Here is a 19959-nt window from a genome sequence, read left to right on the forward strand (position 1 = left end):
ATAGTATCACACATGATAGGATTAGATACAAGGACTCAGCAGACAGTATCACACATGATAGGATTAGATACAAGGACTCAGCAGATAGTATCACACATGATAGGATTAGATACAAGGACTCAGCAGACAGTATTACACATGATAGGATTAGATACAAGGACTCAGCAGACAGTATTACACATGATAGGATTAGATACAAGGACTCAGCAGATAGTATCACACATGATAGGATTAGATACAAGGACTCAGCAGACAGTATCACACATGATAGGATTAGATACAAGGACTCAGCAGACAGTATCACACGATAGGATTAGATACAAGGACTCAGCAGATAGTATCACACATGATAGGATTAGATACAAGAACTCAGCAGATAGTATCACACATGATAGGATTAGATACAAGGACTCAGCAGACAGTATCACATAATAGGATTAGATACAAGGACTCAGCAGACAGTATCACACATGATAGGATTAGATACAAGGACTCAGCAGACAGTATCACACGATAGGATTAGATACAAGGACTCAGCAGATAGTATCACACATGATAGGATTAGATACAAGGACTCAGCAGATAGTATCACACATGATAGGATTAGATACAAGGACTCAGCAGACAGTATCACACATGATAGGATTAGATACAAGGACTCAGCAGACAGTATCACACGATAGGATTAGATACAATGACTCAGCAGACAGTATCACACATGATAGGATTAGATACAAGGACTCAGCAGACAGTATCACACGATAGGATTAGATACAATGACTCAGCAGATAGTATCACACATGATAGGATTAGATACAAGGACTCAGCAGACAGTATCACACGATAGGATTAGATACAATGACTCAGCAGATAGTATAACACATGATAGGATTAGATACAATGACTCAGCAGATAGTATCACACATGATAGGATTAGATACAAGGACTCAGCAGACAGTATCACACGATAGGATTAGATACAATGACTCAGCAGATAGTATCACACATGATAGGATTAGATACACCATGTAATTTACTGAAGATTGTTACAATCTATAGACGGGGAGATGGCGTGAGACATTATCGGACGCGTTGCGGTGGAGAAGAGGCCCCGTGTGATTTCTCCTCCAGATAAGCGGAGGCTTTATTAAGAAATATCTGGTAATACAAGTAAACTAATAGTGTCAGAGACGGAGGATGAAACGGTTCATCACCATGGAAACCAACAATTATACGGAGCGAGGAGTAAAGGGAGAGCGCAACGCAGATGGCGCCACCGCCGCAATAACACGAGATCCAAAGCTTCATGTGCATTGCTTGTCTTCTATCCATATTTAATGGTGTATCTAAGCCTCTCATGTGTGATACTGTGTGCTGCATTGTGTATCTAATTCCATCATCTGTGATTCTGTCTGCAAAGCTGTTGTATCTAAGTCTATCATGTGTGATACTGTCTACTAAGTTGTTGTATCTAAGCCTTTCATGTGTGATACTGTCTGCTAAGTTGTCGTTTCTAAGCCTATCATGTGTGATACTGTCTACTAAGCTTTTGTATCTAAGTCTATCATGTGTGATACAGTCTGCTAAATTGTTTTATCTAAGCCTATAATGTTTGATACAGTCTACTAAACTGTTGTATCTAAGCCTATCATGTGTGATACTGTCTGCTAAATTGTTGTATCTAAGCTTGTTATGTGTGATACTATCTTCTGAGTCAATGTTATATATAAGACTATCATTTTTTTATAATTTCTTCAAAGCCAGTGTATCTAATCCTATGATCTGTGATACTGTCTGCAGAGCCAATGTATCTAATCCTGTCATGTTTGCTACTGTCCTCCACTGTATAAATATGGATTTTTTTCCCAACTAGGGTGCCTCCAGCTGTTGCAAAATTACAACATCCAGCATGCCTGGAATGCCGTTGGCTGTTCGGGCATGCTGGGAGTTGTAGTTTTGCAACAGCTGGAGGGGCCACAGTTTGGAGACCACTGATTTAAAGGGACAGACTCCATATCTGTACCGTGGCCTCGCTGGGCCTCAAGGGTAAAATAATTTATTCCTACAAACTTCTCACCAAATTCTATTAGTGTGAATTGTGTCGCCTCATCACATCTGCCGCCGTGCCGAAAAATGGCTCCAGTCGTAATTTTCGCTTTGACCGCGAGACTACCTGTACTTTATTGTGTTTCTACTGATTCTTATATTTTCAGCGATATTACAGCCGTACGTCTTATATATGAGCCGGATGTCTCCGCGGGGCCCGATCCTCACCGCGACCGCAGCGTCACCTCCACTAAAGAATAAGTCTGCGCGCACAGACGCCACGGAAAGACGAATATAATATATAATCAGACAGTATCACACATGATAGGCTTAGATACCGAGGCTCTGCGGACAGTATCACACATGATAGGCTTAGATACAAAAGATTACCAGACAGTATCACATATGATAGGATTAGATATAGAGGCTCTGCAGACAGTATCACACATGATAGGCTTAGATACAATGGATTAGCATACAGTATCACATATGATAGGATTAGATACAGAGGCTCTGCAGACAGTATCACACATGATAGGCTTAGATACAACGGATTAGCAGACAGTATCACACATGATAGGCTTAGATACAATGGATTAGCAGACAGTATCAGACATGATAGATTTAAATACAACAGATTAGCAAACCAATGTGCCTCCAGCTGTTCCAAAACTATAGCCTTTGGCTGTCCGGGCATGCTGGGAGTTGTAGTTTTGCAACAGAAGAACCACAACAGCACAGAGGATTTATGTCTTTATCCTTGTGTCTTCCTTTGTCCTTTAGATAAATAGTCATTATAGTTTATTATACATTATAGTTATTTATATAGTTATTGTTTATTATAGTTATTTATACAAATAGTTATTATTGCATTATAGTTATTTATTAAATAGTTATTGTTTATTACAGTTGTTAGTTATTACAGTTTTATAGTATTTTTTATATAAATAGTAAAATATAAATATAAAAAAAGTAAAATATATAAATAGTTATTACAGTTTATTATACATTATAGTTTTTCCCATAGTTATTACAGTTTTATAGTATTTTTATATAAATAGTTATTTTATATAAATAGTTATTACAGTTTTATAGTATTTTTTATATAAATAGTAAAATATAAATATAAAAAAGTAAAATATTTATATAAATAGTTATTACAGTTTATTATACATTACAGTTATTTATATAGTTATTATAGCTTATTATACATTATTGTTATTTATATAAATAGATATTATAGTTTATAGTTATTTAGATAGTTACTATAGTTTATTATACATTATAGTTATTTATATAGATATTATAGTTTATAGTTATTTATATAGTTACTATAGTTTATTATACATTATAGTTATTTATATAGTTATTATAGTTTATAGTTATTTATATAAATAGATATTATAGTTTATAGTTATTTATATAGTTACTATAGTTTATTATACACTATAGTTATTTATATAGTTACTATAGTTTATTATACATTATAGTTATTTATATAGTTATTATAGTTTATAGTTATTTATATAAATAGTTATTATACATTATAGTTATTTATATAAATAGCCAGTTTACATTATAGTAGCAGAATTTATTTGCTATACATTATCGCCGACCCCTAATAACAATGGCGCGGTTGAATCCGTCCATGGGAGGAGATGAGTAGATGTGAAGTGACATTGGAGGAGACGTCACTGCTTAGGGCCCGGCTTCCCTCCCCCGGTGACCCACTTATCACCCCCCCCCCCATGCCTGCACCCGGGGGGCATCATTCCCTACGCCTCAAGGGGGGCTGAACCCCTGATGACTGGAGGAACTCATCACCGCCAAGACCACCACCCGGAATATCCCCATCATACATCTATAGGGCCTGTCTGGATGATTTGTTACAATGTATCAGTGCGAGAACATTGTATCAGTCTGGAGCCAAAGGGGATTGGTCAGATATAATTGTCGCATATCAAGTTGTGAGACGCATTAGACGAGAAGTATAAAGTACGGCAGTGTTTTCCAAGCAGTGTGTCTCCAGCTGTTGCAAAACTACAACTCCAAGCATGCCCAGACAGCTGTTGGCTCTTTCTTGGTAAATTCACTGCTACGGAAATTGTGACAGGCATGGCAGGGTTTTCAGCCATACTGATTGCAAATCCATCGCAGGTGTGATTTTCTTCATGCTGCCTACATTTCCCATGATTCCTCTGGCTTTTCAAAAAGGGTGTGGAGTCTTATTACTGCATCTGGTCATCCAATTAGGCTGCAGGTGCTGGAGGTCACCCAGGTGACCCACAGCTCATAAGTGGGTTGGGGGCAGTTCACATCAGCTGCAGTTTTGATACATTTTCTAATTCAAAATGAATTTCTAAATACTGATCACAGAGATAGCAGCAGTATACAGATGGAACTGGAGGGGAGGTGTACAACTACTATATATAATAAAGGTGACACCCAGCTTATCTACACCCCTGAAAGGCAAGTCTTATTGGAGGCCCATGTAGTGGGTAATGATTCCACAAGAATAAGAAATGCAAGATATGGGATCAGAAATAACACATAGTGGAATCCTGAATCCTCCATGTAGTACTGAGCCAGAGAGACCCACTTCACCCATCGCTGTGATCTCTGCGCCCGCTGATCCCGCCCCCCCTCCTTGGTACGCCACTGAACTCAGGATCAGTACAGGATAAGTAATGTAATGTATGTACGCAGTGAGCTCACCAGCAGAATAGTGAGTGCAGCTCTGGGGTATAATACAGGATATAACTCAGGATCAGTACAGGATAAGTAATGTAATGTATGTACACAGTGACCTCACCAGCAGAATAGTGAGTACAGCTCTGGAGTATAATACATGATATAACTCAGGATCAGTACAGGATAAGTAATGTAATGTATGTACACAGTGACCTCACCAGCAGAATAGTGAGTACAGCTCTGGAGTATAATACATGATATAACTCAGGATCAGTACAGGATAAGTAATGTAATGTATGTACACAGTGACCTCACCAGCAGAATAGTGAGTACAGCTCTGGAGTATAATACAGGATATAACTCAGGATCAGTACAGGATAAGTAATGTAATTTATGTACACAGTGACCTCACCAGCAGAATAGTGAGTACAGCTCTGGAGTATAATACAGGATATAACTCAGGATCAGTACAGGGTAAGTAATGTAATATATGTACACAGTGACCTCACCAGCAGAATAGTGAGTACAGCTCTGGGGTATAATACAGGATATAACTCAGGATCAGTACAGGATAAGTAATGTAATGTATGTACACAGTGATCTCACCAGCAGAATAGTGAGTACAGCTCTGGAGTATAATACAGGATATAACTCAGGATCAGTACAGGATAAGTAATGTAATGTATGTACACAGCGACCCCACCAGCAGAATAGTGAGTGCAGCTCTGGAGTATAATACAGGATATAACTCAGGATCAGTACAGGATAAGTAATGTAATGTATGTATACAGTGACCTCACCAGCAGAATAGTGAGTGCAGCTCTGGAGTATAATACAGGATATAACTCAGGATCAGTACAGGATAAGTAATGTAATGTATGTACACAGTGACCTCACCAGCAGAATAGTGAGTGCAGCTCTGGAGTATAATACAGGATATAACTCAGGATCAGTACAGGATAAGTAATGTAATGTATGTACACAGTGATCTCACCAGCAGAATAGTGAGTACAGCTCTGGAGTATAATGCAGGATATAACTCAGGATCAGTACAGGATAAGTAATGTAATGTATGTATACAGTGACCTCACCAGCAGAATAGTGAGTGCAGCTCTGGAGTATAATACAGGATATAACTCAGGATCAGTACAGGATAAGTAATGTAATGTATGTACACAGTGACCTCACCAGCAGAATAGTGAGTGCAGCTCTGGAGTATAATACAGGATATAACTCAGGATCAGTACAGGATAAGTAATGTAATGTATGTACACAGTGACCTCACCAGCAGAATAGTGAGTACAGCTCTGGAGTATAATACAGGATATAACTCAGGATCAGTACAGGATAAGTAATGTAATGTATGTACACAGTGACCTCACCAGCAGAATAGTGAGTGCAGCTCTGGAGTATAATACAGGATATAACTCAGGATCAGTATAGGATCAGTAATGTAATGTATGTACACAGTGATCTCACCAGCAGAATAGTGAGTACAGCTCTGGGGTATAATACAGGATATAAATCGAGATTTTCCTAGCTAACGTGACGGAAAATATAAGTTATATGAAGACAGGAGGCGAGTATCTTGCATTAATCTTTCTTTAATTAATGCCCATAGCAGAAAAAATCTTTATACAAACGTTTTTAATAAAATCTTTTAAAAAACTACATATCCCAGCAGTCCCCTGTGAACTCCTCCTCCTATCCCAGCATGCTGGCTGCTATATAAGGGACTGCTTGAAGATCCTCTTCCTCTTTCTTTATGCGAACTGCATGACCGTCACCAGAACCACGGAACGCCGGAATCCGGGACAGCTCCTCCTCGGTATCTCCGAACCTCCGGCCAACAGGACCGAAAACCGGGAACGAAACTGTTAAGGAACAATTGCAACAGAACATATCAGGCTGCACCGAAACACCGCTGTCTTCGTCTTCTCCTTTCAATACCCTGGAAGGGAAACAAAAACACCATAACAGGGAGGGTAGGGAGGGAAGATACTCGCCTCCTGTCTTCATATAACTTATATTTTCCGTCACGTTAGCTAGGAAAATCTCGATTTATATATCAGACAGGAGGCTCATATCTTGCAATTTTAAAGCTACTACTTAAACATAGACAATAAAACAAATCAGAGGATCGATACAGAAACATGATCTTTTGGTCTGAAGTAGAATTGTCGAAAAGTCGATTCAGACGACCAGTCAGCGGCCATTAAGAGGTCTGAAAGAGAACCACCAGAAATAACTACTTTAGTGGCCATAGCCCCTCTCGAAGAGTGGGCACCAAATAGGGAAATGTCAATCCCCGCCATCTCCATGGCCGACCTTACCCACCTGGCCAAGGTGGCCGAGGTGACAGGCAAATGAGGTTGAACATAAGATACTAATAATTGAGTATGAGAAAGAGATCGTAAAGACGCTGTGCGTGTCTCATACGCTTGAAGACAACGTACCACGCATAGTCGGGGATGCGTCGGAAAAAAGGGGTAAAAGACCGACTGTAGTCCTGTCTTGGTCCTACGAACAACAGAAAATCTGACCCCTTCAGGTGAAAACTGTCGTCTAGAGATGTCGAGAGCTCTGACATCCGATACCCTCTTAATGGAAACCAGACATAATAACATAGTCAATTTGAATGACAGAATCTTCAAGGACAGTGAATCATTGTCTTCCCAAGAGGAAAACATGTCTAAAATCCGGGAGACATCCCAGGTCGACTGATATCGAGGACGAGGAGGACGTTTAAATTTCACTCCACGTAACAGTCGGCACACTAAAGGATGTTTGCCCACCGGTAAAGCATCTACCGGGCAATGATACGCCGCTATAGCGGATCTGTAAACATTAAGGGAACTGTAAGATTTCCCAGCCTCAAATGATTCTGCTAAATAATTCACTACAACTGAAACAGGTGCCTGAACGGGATCAATTTGTCGTTGATCACACCAACGAACCCACAAGGCCCAGGCTGATCGATATGCCGATCTAGTCCCTGGGGCCCAGGCCAAGGCGAGGAGGTCTCTAGCTGATTGTGAAAGGTCCTCACCTGCGTCTGGCACCCCGAAACCAACCACCCGAGGAGCGGAAGGTTGCCTTCCATGACCAACGGATGGGATTCCATGGTCGGATTCGTGAGAAGTTGAGGTGACTGGGGAAGCAATCGGGGGTAATCGACAGACATTCCCAACAGAAGGGGAAACCACGGTTGCGTCGGCCACCAAGGGGTGATCAGCACCACCGTCGCTCCCTGAGTCACTATCTGAAGAAGCACTCTGGTAATCATCTGGAAGGGGGGAAACGCATAATGGGTCCCCTCCGGCCAAGGTTGGCGAAAAGCGTCCACTGCTGACGCTTCCGGGTCCGGCCTCCAGCTGTAAAAGCGGGGTAACTGACGGTTGAGACGAGACGCAAAAAGGTCCGTATGCAACGGGCCCCAGAGATCTCGAATCGCCCGAAACACCGAGCGATCCAGCATCCAGTCGCTGGAATCGGATAGGTAACGGGAATTCCAATCCGCCACTGAATTGGATACACCTGGTAGGTATTCCGCCACTGGGATGATGTCCCGGGAAAGACAGAAATGCCAGAATTCGGATGCAATGTCCGTCAACACTCTGGATCTCGTGCCACCAAGGCGATTGACATATTGCACTGCCGCTACATTGTCCATGCGTAACAGAACGCAGCAATTGTACTTGTGCGGAAGAAAACTCTTGATGGCAAAAAATGCCGCCATGAGTTCCAGTGCGTTGATGTGAAGAAGGGATTCTTCTTCGGACCAACTGCCTCCTGTTGTGGCTTGTCCACAGCGAGCACCCCAACCGTGGCGGCTCGCATCCGACTCTATTATAACATCTGGACAGGAGGTGAATATAGCTTTGCCGTTCCATTCGATGGCATGGCGCAGCCACCAGTGCAACTCTGCTACTGCTTCCGGACAAAGGGGAATTTCGTCCGCATAGCGTAGACCCTGTCGAAGATGAAGAATTTTGAGTCTTTGAAGGGCCCGATAATGGAGAGGGGCAGGAAAAATCGCCTGAATGGAGGCTGCCAGTAGGCCAACAATTCGGGCTATCATTCTTAGCGATACCCGACCCTTGCGCAATACTGCCCGGATTTCTTTGCGAATCAGGGACAGTTTGGCGTTGGGTAAACGCAGTACGGCTTGCTCGGTATCCACCTGGAAACCTAGAAACTCCATCGTCTGGGAAGGACTCAGCACTGATTTCTTGTTGTTGATCAGGAACCCTAGTTCCTCCAACAAAGACACCGTCCATTGGCTGTGTAACAATGCCTGTTTTCTGGAATATGCCATGATTAGCAAATCGTCCAGATAGATAATCAAACGTACCCCTCTGCTCCTGAGGGCTGCCACTACTGGTTTGAGTAATTTGGTGAAGCACCAAGGGGCCGATGACAACCCGAATGGTAGGCAAGTGAATTGCCACATTCGCTCCCTCCATAGAAATCTTAGGAATGGTTGGGAGGACGGGTGCATGGGGACGGTGAGATACGCGTCCTTTAAGTCGACCTTTACTAGCCAGTCGCCCGGCCATAGTAGATCGCGCAACAGATGGATCCCTTCCATCTTGAAGTGATGGTAAGTCACATGTTGATTTAAGTCCCGTAGGTTGATCACTGGGCGATAGCCGCCATCTTTCTTTTTGACAAGGAATAGGTTGCTGACAAACCCGGGAGAGAGAGGATCTACCTCTTGCACTGCCTGCTTCGATACAAGCTCTTGGAGCTCGTTGTCTATGAGATCTACGTTTAGGGAAGAAAACCGAATGGGATGTGGAATAATGTTCAATTTTGGAAGAGATTGAAAATCTATCTGGTACCCTGCTACCGTATTGAGGATCCAAGCATCTGCCGTAATCGCGGACCAGATGTGGGTAAAATACCTCAGTCTGCCTCCCACCAACGTGTATGGAAGGGGAGATGGGAGTGTACTCACCGGTCGTCGGGCGAGATCTGGGAAATCCTCGGCCTCCACGTCCTCGCCAGGGTCGTCCACGAGGGGGAAAGAAGGGAGCAGGTTGTGCCACAGGTAATGCGTACGGTTGCTGAGTAGGAGCGTACGGTTGAGTGGCTGGTCTAGTGTAGGGCCTGTATTGAGCCGAACGGCCGACAGGTCGCCCTCTGCCCCTGCCGGCCTTGCCAAAAACCTTTGTGTTTGGACCCGCCTTTTTTAGTGAGGACTGGGCCTTATCTAGGCTGGTGAAAAGGCTCACAAATTTATTTATGTTCTTTATGAGGTCCTCTCCGAATAAAAGACCTTCAGCTGAGGGACCTGGCTCGGTTTCTGCCAAATGAGATAATTGGGGTTCCAATTTCATCAGGATAGACCGTCTGCGCTCAATGGAACAAGTGGTGTTGGCACTGCCTAACATGCAGATTGCCCGTTGGGCCCAGCCTCTCAATTGTATCAGATCCACCGGTTGGGCAGTGGACGCTGCCTGTTCGGAAAGGTTAAGAATCTTGGTCAAGGGGCCTAGGAGGTCCAATATGCGATCCTGGATCACCTTAAAAGATCTTTCAATTCCCTTTTTGGCATATTTGCCAGAGCGAGTCAAATATTTTACTAAGACCGGGTCTATCTCCGGTGTAGAAGCCACCTTTCTGGCCACGTAAGGTCTGGGACATTCGGCTCGCAATTTGTTGCGATTAGCTCTATCCAGGGACCTCCTGGTCCAAAATTCTATATAGTCCGCGACTTGCGGTAACGGTGCCCAATCTCCGGAGCGAGGGTGTGTGATTGCTTCCGGGCTGAAAAATGGTTGACCAAGTGAGTCTAAAAGTGTCTCGGATGGTATATCCGGAGTGGCGTCAGAATTTTCAGCCATAAACCCCGCCTCCTCTGTATCAGATTCTGAGTCTGTGGTCTCAGCCACCTCAGAGGCTTCAGAAGACTCATCATTGGACGTGTCAAAAGAGTTTGGTTTTGCTCTATTAGTGGACTTATGCCTCTTATGGTTATTCTCCTTGAGGCCCAAGGGTCGATCATATTCTTTAACATGCGGGGTGTGACAGGCCGGGGTAGGTCCTGTCTGGGGCATATTGTTTTCTTCCCCTGCCGGGGAGTCGGAGTGTCCAGCAATATGTTTGCGCTTACTCAGCGCTTTACCTTTTTTAGGTTTCTCCCCTGAAGTAGAGGGATGAGCCGCAGAGGCTAATGCAGCCTGGACGGACCTATTAATAAGGTCTTGTATTTGAGAAGCTGACATTATGTGGGAGGCTTCTAACTCTATTGCCTCACCAGCAGTAGAAGACATGTCAGGGAAAGGAGCTTTAGTGTTATCCCCTGCCATCACAGACTATCTGAAAGCTACAAGTAGCGATAGGTATAGACTATACCAAGGTGAGGCAGGACTATTAGTAATAAGGATAGGGTAATAGGTCTACCTGACTGACTTATTAGAAGCACAGCTAACAACCGTTGGCGTTCCTCTCACCGCTCGCACAACAATGCGATGAAGAGAGGAGGCGTATACAAGTTACAGCGAGGGCCAGCCGAAATCTCGCGAGATTTCCGACCAGGAGCGCTGTGATTGGGTGTGCGGCGTCGGCAAACGCGCGTCACCCGGCGCACGTCATAGAGGATACGCCCACCTCTCCTCCCTCCCCGCAACAGACCGTCAGTGGCGGGAAGGAAGGAAGAAGAAGGCGCGAAAATTCACAAAATGGCGCTGGGTAAGGAAGAGGGAGAAAAGAACAAAGTAGCGCACCCGGCACAGAATATATTTGAGCACTGATGCGAAAGTATAGCGAAAGACGATAGTATTAGAAAACAATACCGCAACTAACAGGAAGCGAAAGAGAGAAAATATATAAAAAGAAATATATATATATCTATATAAATATATATAAACAACTGGTAGATATAACACTAAGTAAAGATGAAATGTCTCAAACAGAGAAAACATACATATAAAAGAGATTTAAGAAACAAATATACTATAGGTACTTATCTGTCTGCTATGAGCAGAAAGAAAGAGGAAGAGGATCTTCAAGCAGTCCCTTATATAGCAGCCAGCATGCTGGGATAGGAGGAGGAGTTCACAGGGGACTGCTGGGATATGTAGTTTTTTAAAAGATTTTATTAAAAACGTTTGTATAAAGATTTTTTCTGCTATGGGCATTAATTAAAGAAAGATTAATGCAAGATATGAGCCTCCTGTCTGATATATAACTCAGGATCAGTACAGGATAAGTAATGTAATGTATGTACACAGTGATCTCACCAGCAGAATAGTGAGTACAGCTCTGGGGTATAATACAGGATATAAATCGAGATTTTCCTAGCTAATGTGACGGAAAATATAAGTTATATGAAGACAGGAGGCGAGTATCTTGCATTAATCTTTCTTTTATTAATGCCCATAGCAGAATTTTATTAAAATAATGTATTTAATATAACTTTTTGAAAAAACTACAACTCCCAGCAGCCCTTGCGCCTTCCTCCTCCCATTTCCTGTTGACTGGTGCTATAAATGAGGCTGCTGGACGATCCACTTCCTCTTTCTTGCTGCGATGTCTAGACTGACAACTTAGTCCTGGAACACCGCCATGAAGCATAGCTCCGACTCAGGAACCCTTGAACAAACGGCCAACCGGGCCGTGAACCTTCTGACCATCTGGATCAGGAACTCTGTAAGAACAACAGGAACCGAACATTTCAGCTTCCACTGCCACGAAGACGTCGTCGACCATTCTGTTCAGTATCCTAAAAAGAAACATAAACATCATCATAGGGTGGGTCGGGAGGGAAGATACTCGCCTCCTGTCTTCATATAACTTATATTTTCCGTCACATTAGCTAGGAAAATCTCGATTTATATATCAGACAGGAGGCTCATATCTTGCAAGTTTAAAGCTTAACAAGTATAGACAACAGAAAATAGTAATGCAAGACAAATCAGAGTACCGCCACGGATACGTGTTCCTCCGGTCTAAAATAAAATTGACGAAAAGTCGTCTCTGACGACCAATCGGCGGCCAATAAGAGGTCCGCGAGTGAACCTCCTGAGGTAACCACTTTAGTGGCCATAGCCCCTCTAGCAGAGTGGGCCCCGAACAAGGAAACGTCGATGCCCGCCATAGACATGGCCGACCGCACCCACCTGGCCAGCGTGGCCGAACTGACTGGAAGATGGGGCTTCACATAGGATAATAAAAGTTGAGTATGAGATAGTGAACGTAAGGTCGCTGTCCGCGCCTCGTACGCTTGGAGACAACGTACTACACAAAGCTGAGGATGAGTCGGAAAAGAAGGGTAAAAGACTGATTGAAGTCCCGTCTTGGTCCTCCGAACAACCGAGAACCGGACACCTTCAGGCGAAAATTGTCGCCTAGAGATGTCCAATGCTCTAACATCCGACACCCGTTTAATGGAAACCAGACAAAGTAGTGTAGTCAATTTGAACGACAAAAATTTTAAGGATAGCGCTTCATTGGCATCCCAGGAGGTAAAGAAGTCTAATACTCGGGAGACATCCCAAGTCGATTGATATCGAGGACGGGGAGGACGTTTAAATTTCACTCCCCGCAATAATCTGCACATTAACGGATGTTTGCCAACCGGTAGAGAATCCACCGGACAGTGATATGCCGATATGGCAGATCTGTAAACATTCAAAGAACTGTAAGATTTTCCGGCCTCAAAGGCATCTGCCATATAGTTGACTATGATGGGAACAGGTGCTTGAACGGGATCAACCTGTCGTTGATCACACCAACGAACCCATAAGTACCAGGCTGATCGATACGCCGATCTAGTCCCTGGGGCCCAGGCCAGGGCGAGGAGGTCTCTAGCTGATTGTGAAAGGTCGCTACCAGCGTCTGGGACCCCGAAACCAACCACACGAGGAGTGGAAGCTTGCCTTCCTGGATCAACGGATGGGGTTTCCCGATCGGATTCGTGAGAAGTAGAGGTGTGCAGGGAATCAATCGGGGATAGTCGATGGACATCCCTAGGAGAAGGGGAAACCACGGTTGCGTGGGCCACCAAGGAGTGATCAGAACCACTGTCGCTCTCTGAGTTGTTACTTGTAGCAGAACTCTGGTAATCATCTGGAATGGGGGAAACGCATAGTGAGTCCCCTGCGGCCACACTTGACGAAAAGCGTCCGCTGCTGACGCTTCCGGGTCCGGCCTCCAGCTGTAAAAGCGGGGTAATTGCCGGTTGAGACGAGAGGCAAAAAGATCCATATGTAAGGGACCCCAAAGTTCTCGAATCATGAGAAACACAGATCGATCGAGCGTCCAATCGCTGTAATCGACTAGGTAACGGGAATTCCAATCCGCTACCGAGTTGGATATACCTGGTAGGTATTCCGCCACTGGGATGATGTCCCTGGATAGGCAAAAATGCCAGAAGTCTGACGCAATGTTCGCCAGAATCCTGGATCTCGTGCCTCCAAGGCGATTGAGATATTGCACTGCCGCCACATTGTCCATGCGTAATAACACGCAGCAATTGGATCTGTGTGGAAGAAAACTCCTGATTGCAAAGAATGCCGCCAGTAATTCCAGTGCGTTGATATGGAGAAGAGATTCGTCTTCTGACCAACTCCCTCCTGTTGTGGCTCGACCACAGCGTGCCCCCCAACCATGTCGACTCGCATCGGACTCTATGATGATGTCTGGGCAGGAGTTGAATATAGTTTTGCCGTTCCATTCGACGGCATGGCGTAGCCACCAGTGTAACTCCGTCACTGCCTCCGGGCAGAGAGCAATCTCGTCTGCGTAGCGTAAACCCTGGCGAAGATGGAGGATCTTGAGCCTCTGAAGTGCCCGATAATGGAGCGGGGCCGGAAAGATTGCTTGAATGGAAGCCGCCAACAGGCCGACTATTCGAGCAATCATCCGTAACGACGCTTGACCTTTGCGCAACACAGCCCTGATTTCTTTGCGAATCAGGGCTAGCTTGGCATTGGGTAGACGTAGTACTGCTTGTTCGGTATCCACCAGGAAACCTAGAAATTCCATCGATCTTGAAGGAATCAGAATGGACTTTTTGTCGTTGATCAGGAACCCTAGTTCCTTCAACAACCCCACAGTCCACTGACTGTGCAACAAGACTTGTGCTCTGGAACTTGCCATGATCAGTAAGTCGTCCAGATAAATAATTAGTCGCACCCCTCTGCTTCTGAGAGTCGCTACTACCGGCTTGAGCAACTTTGTGAAGCACCAAGGGGCCGATGATAATCCGAATGGCAGGCAGGTGAACTGCCACATTCTGTCTCTCCACAGAAACCTTAGGAAAGGTTGGGAGGATGGGTGCATGGGGACGGTGAGATACGCGTCCTTCAGATCGACCTTCACTAACCAGTCGCCCGGCCATAAGAGGTCGCGTAACAGGTGGATATCCTCCATCTTGAAGTGACGGTAAGTCACGTGTTGATTCAGGTCTCTTAGGTTGATCACAGGGCGATAGCCGCCATCCTTTTTCTTGACAAGGAATAAATTGCTGATAAACCCTGGGGAGAGGGGGTCCACCTCCTGTACTGCATTTTTTGTTACAAGCTCCTGAAGCTCGGTGTCTATGAGTGTCATGTTTTGGGACGAAAAGTGAATGGGATGTGGCTTGACGTTCAGTACTGGAAGGGACTGAAAATCTATCTGGTAACCCTTTACCGTATTGATGATCCAAGCGTCTGCCGTAATCATGGACCAGACGTGGATAAAATACTTCAGTCTGCCCCCCACAAGTGTTTGTGATAGTGTAAGAGGATGTATACTCACCGGCTGACGGACGGGATCTGGGGAAACCTCGGCCTCCACGTCCCCTCCAGGGGCGTCCACGTGGTGGAAAGAAGGGGGCAGGTTGTGCCACCGGCAAGGTGTATGACTGCTGAGCAGGAGCGTACGGCTGTGGATTTGGTCTAGCGTAGGGCCTGAAGTAGGCAGTGCGGCCGGCAGAGCGCCCTCTCCCTCTGCCGGCCTTGCCAAAAACCTTAGGGTTAGAACCCGATTTTTTCAATGAATTCTGAGCCTTATCAAGGCTAGTAAATAAGGACACAAATTTATTTATATTCTTGATCAAATCCTCGCCGAAGAGAAGGCCTTCAGCAGAAGGGCCCGGTTCATTCTCAGCAAGGTGCGACAATTGAGGTTCCAATTTCATTAATATGGACCTTCTGCGTTCAATAGAACAAGTTGTGTTGGCGCTGCCGAGCATGCATATAGCACGCTGGGCCCATCCTCTTAGCTGCCCTAAATCTACCGGCTGGGAGGTAGAGGCTGCCTGTTCCGACAGGTTTAAAATTTTAGTAAGCGGGCCCAGGAGGTCTAAGATCCGATCCTGTATTACCTTGAACGAACGTTCAATTCCTTTTTTGGAGTACTTGCCGGAGCGGGTTAAATATTTCATCAGGACCGGATCTATTTCCGGTGTTTGTGCCACTTTCTTGGCCACATATGGTCTGGGGCACTCTGATCGCAATTTGTTGCGATTGGACCGATCCAGTGCTTTTCTGGTCCAAAACTCTATATAGTCCGCAACTTGCGGTAATGGGGCCCAATCCCCTGACCGGGGATGAGTGATAGCCTCCGGACTAAAGAACGGTTGTCCGAGTGTATCTAATACCGTCTCGGAAGGTATGTCGAGATTGGCGTTAGAATTTTCTGCTAAGAACCCCGCATCCTCTTTGTCAGAGTCGGAGTCCGTGGCCTCGGCCACCTCAGAGACTTCTGACGACTCATCCTCTGATGTGTCGTACGAGTCTGGTTTTGTCCTTCTATTGGACTTATGCCTCTTTGTAACGGTCTCCTTGAGGCCCAAGGGTCGGTCGTATTCAGGATGTGGGGTTTGACAGGCCGGAGTGGGTCCTGTCATGGACATATTATTTTCTTCCCCTGCCGGGGAGTCGAGTTGTTCATTAATATGTTTGCGCTTGGAAAGCGCTTTGCCCCTATTAGGTTTCTCTCCAGAGACTGAGGGTTTAATAGAGGGCTGTATAGTTGAGGCTAATGCAGCTTGGACAGACCTATTTATAAGGTCTTGTATCTGAGTAGCCGTCATTAACTGGGAGGCTTCTAACTCAATATGCTCCTCAGTACCGGCCATGATAGGGGCAGTATGTTTGTTGTTTTCACCAGCCATATCTAGTGTAGGCTATCAAGTAGCACTAAGATATTCAAAATGAATCTGTAGTGGACCTCACTATGAGCTCCACAAGCTATTGAATAGGTATATATTATAAGCTGGTTATGATTGGAAACAGCTTAGAGTCAACGGTACAATTAATTGCAGGCTAAAGGTTAGCACCTAACAGGATCCTGTCAGTATTCTGTGACCGGACTGTGAAAACTACCTGGGGAGATGGTAATTGACCAAAACGCTGACCACCACAAAATTGCTGCCGTTCCTCTCGTCGCTCGCACCACACTGGCGACGGGGAGAGGAGGCGGCAACTAGTTACAGCGGTCCCAGGCGAAATCTCACGAGAACTCGGCAGGGAGCGCTGTGATTGGTGGAGTGGTGTTAGCAAAGCGCGTCAGAAGATGCGCGTTAGAAGAGGAAACGCCCTCCTCCCCTCCTTCCCGGCGAACAAGAAGCTCAGTGGCGGGAAGGAGTGAGGAAAAGCGCGCGAAGAAGCTCAAAATGGCGCTGGTAAGCCACAAGAGAGGGTGGGAGGAAGGGGGAGATAGACGGAAAAGAATTCCGTGTCTCGCCCTACAGAGGTAAGCCGGAACTCACCGGCCACCGGCAAAATCCCTAAGGGACAAACAGTTAGAATATGACCGATATAGATAAAAGGAAAATATATATAAAAAGGAAATAATTGAGAATATAATGATAGATAGGAAGAATTAATGAGAAAAGAGATGAATTTGAATAGTCAGAAACTTATAGAAAACATATACATTCAGTGTACTTATCTGTCTGCCATGAGCAGAAAGAAAGAGAGGAAGTGGATCGTCCAGCAGCCTCATTTATAGCACCAGTCAACAGGAAATGGGAGGAGGAAGGCGCAAGGGCTGCTGGGAGTTGTAGTTTTTTCAAAAAGTTATATTAAATACATTATTTTAATAAAATTCTGCTATGGGCATTAATAAAAGAAAGATTAATGCAAGATATGAGCCTCCTGTCTGATATATAACTCAGGATCAGTACAGGATAAGTAATGTAATGTATGTACACAGTGACCTCACCAGCAGAATAGTGAGTGCAGCTCTGAGGTATAATACAGGATATAACTCAGGATCAGTATAGGATCAGTAATGTAATGTAGTGACTGATGTGCTCCCCTGGGGGTGCTGGGATGTTTGCAGATCGTTGTCTCCCCTGAGGATTATTCTTTAGCTGCTACATTTACTGCAGATATTGTTTCTCCAGCCATGTATATGATGATAAGATTACATGCTCTATGTACATAGTGGAGACGGAGCTGCCAGACTTAATGTATCATTACTGCTCACTAGGTCCAAATTCTTCAGGACAAAATATACATTGACTATATTTCTAATAGGAAATTATTTCGGTGTTTCCAAACCACGGTGCCTCCAGCTGTTGCAAAACTACAACTCCCAGCATGCCCGGACAGCCGTAGGTTAGTCTTTCCAAACCATGGTGCCTCCAGCTGTTGCAAGACTACAACTTCCAGCATGCCTGGACAGCCATAGGTTAGTGTTTCCAAACCACGGTGCCTCCAGCTGTTGCATAGCTACAACTCCCAGTATGCCTGGACAGCTGTAGGTTAGTGTTTCCAAACCACGGTGCCTCCAGCTGTTGCAAAACTACAACTTCCAGCATGCCTGGACAGCCGGAAGTTAGTCTTTCCAAACCACGGTGCCTCCAGCTGTTGCATAGCTACAACTCCCAGTATGCCTGGACAGCTGTAGGTTAGTGTTTCCAAACCACGGTGCCTCCAGCTGTTGCAAAACTACAACTTCCAGCATGCCTGGACAGCCGGAAGTTAGTCTTTCCAAACCACGGTGCCTCCAGCTGTTGCAAAACTACAACTCCCAGTATGCCTGGACAGCTGTAGGTTAGTGTTTACAAACCACGGTGCCTCCAGCTGTTGCATAACTAAAACTCCCAGCATGCCTGGACAGCCGTAAGTTAGTCTTTCCAAACCACGGTGACTCCAGCTGTTGCAAAACTACAACTCCCAGCATGCCCGGACAGCCGTTGGCTGTCCGGGCATGCTGGGAGTTGTAGTTTTGCCGTTGGCTGTCCGGGCATGTTGGGAGTTGTAGTTTTGCAACAGCTGGAGGAACCTTGGTTGGAAAACACTGTATGGAAATCTGATAAAAACATCTCCCTAAATGCAATACAGCAGAAGCAAGTGTATTATAAGCAATGCTGATAGATACAAAGCAGCAGCCAGCAGATTTATGAATGCACCTACTTGGATTTTAACCTGGGGCTTTACAGCTGTTGCAAAACTACAACTCCCAGCATGCCCAGCTGGGCACATACTCCCTGGGGCTTCACATGTAAAGTATCCTCTGGTATCTTATCATTATATAAAGAGATGTGAGAGTGAAGCTGAGCTTTAACATCCTGAGGAGATGCAGATGACGGTGATGATGTCGGATCCCGAGATCTGCAGGTGATCGAATGATTACTCATAATAATACTATAATAATAATCCTGAGGAGGAAAGAGAGAAAGAAGAAATAATAACATCTCCATAATGTCTTCTAATCACTGAAGATAAAACATCAAGGAAAAGAAAAATTCTCCTATTCTGAATAATCCTGTATATAGGAGCGGTATTATAGTAGTTATATTCTTGTATATAGGAGCAGTATTATAGTAGGTATATTCTTGTATATAGGAGCGGTATTATAGTAGTTATATTCTTGTATATAGGAGCAGTATTATAGTAGTTATATTCTTATATATAAGAGCAGTATTATAGTAGTTATATTCTTGTATATAGGGGCAGTATTATAGTAGTTATATTCTTGTATATAGGAGCAGTATTATAGTAGTTATATTCTTGTGTATAGGAGCAGTATTATAGTAGTTATATTCTTGTATATAGGAGCAGTATTATAGTAGTTATATTCTTGTATATAGGAGCAGTATTATAGTAGTTATATTCTTGTATATAGGAGCAGTATTATAGTAGATATATTCTTGTATATAGGAGCAGTATTATAGTAGATATATTCTTGTATATAGGAGCAGTATTATAGTAGTTATATTCTTGTATATAGGAGCAGTATTATAGTAGTTATATTCTTGTATATAGGAGCAGTATT

The 19959-nt window shown here is 44.4% G+C and overlaps 1 protein-coding gene and 1 long non-coding RNA gene across 4 annotated transcripts in view; both read right to left on the minus strand.

The window, feature by feature from the left end:
- LOC130295430 (uncharacterized) overlaps positions 1–19959 on the minus strand; it is a 67574-nt gene that overhangs the window by 29571 nt on the left and 18044 nt on the right. The window lies entirely within an intron of this gene.
- Positions 6331–17632, minus strand: LOC130295417 (uncharacterized). 3 transcript variants are annotated; one of them, XM_056546125.1, is made up of 2 exons: positions 17622–17632; positions 6331–12466 (listed from the first exon to the last, which is right to left on the minus strand). In XM_056546125.1, exon 2 carries the CDS (start codon positions 11049–11051, stop codon positions 6870–6872), a length of 4182 nt encoding a protein of 1393 aa, XP_056402100.1. In that variant the 5' UTR covers positions 11052–12466; positions 17622–17632; the 3' UTR covers positions 6331–6869. The 3 variants fall into 3 exon arrangements, with proteins under 3 accessions (XP_056402100.1, XP_056402099.1, XP_056402101.1); XM_056546124.1 differs by having other exon boundaries at positions 17611–17630; XM_056546126.1 differs by lacking the exon at positions 17622–17632 and having other exon boundaries at positions 6333–6688; positions 9698–11058.

The sequence above is a fragment of the Hyla sarda genome, chromosome 11, assembly GCF_029499605.1.
Source record: "Hyla sarda isolate aHylSar1 chromosome 11, aHylSar1.hap1, whole genome shotgun sequence".
Lineage (NCBI taxonomy): Eukaryota > Metazoa > Chordata > Amphibia > Anura > Hylidae > Hyla > Hyla sarda.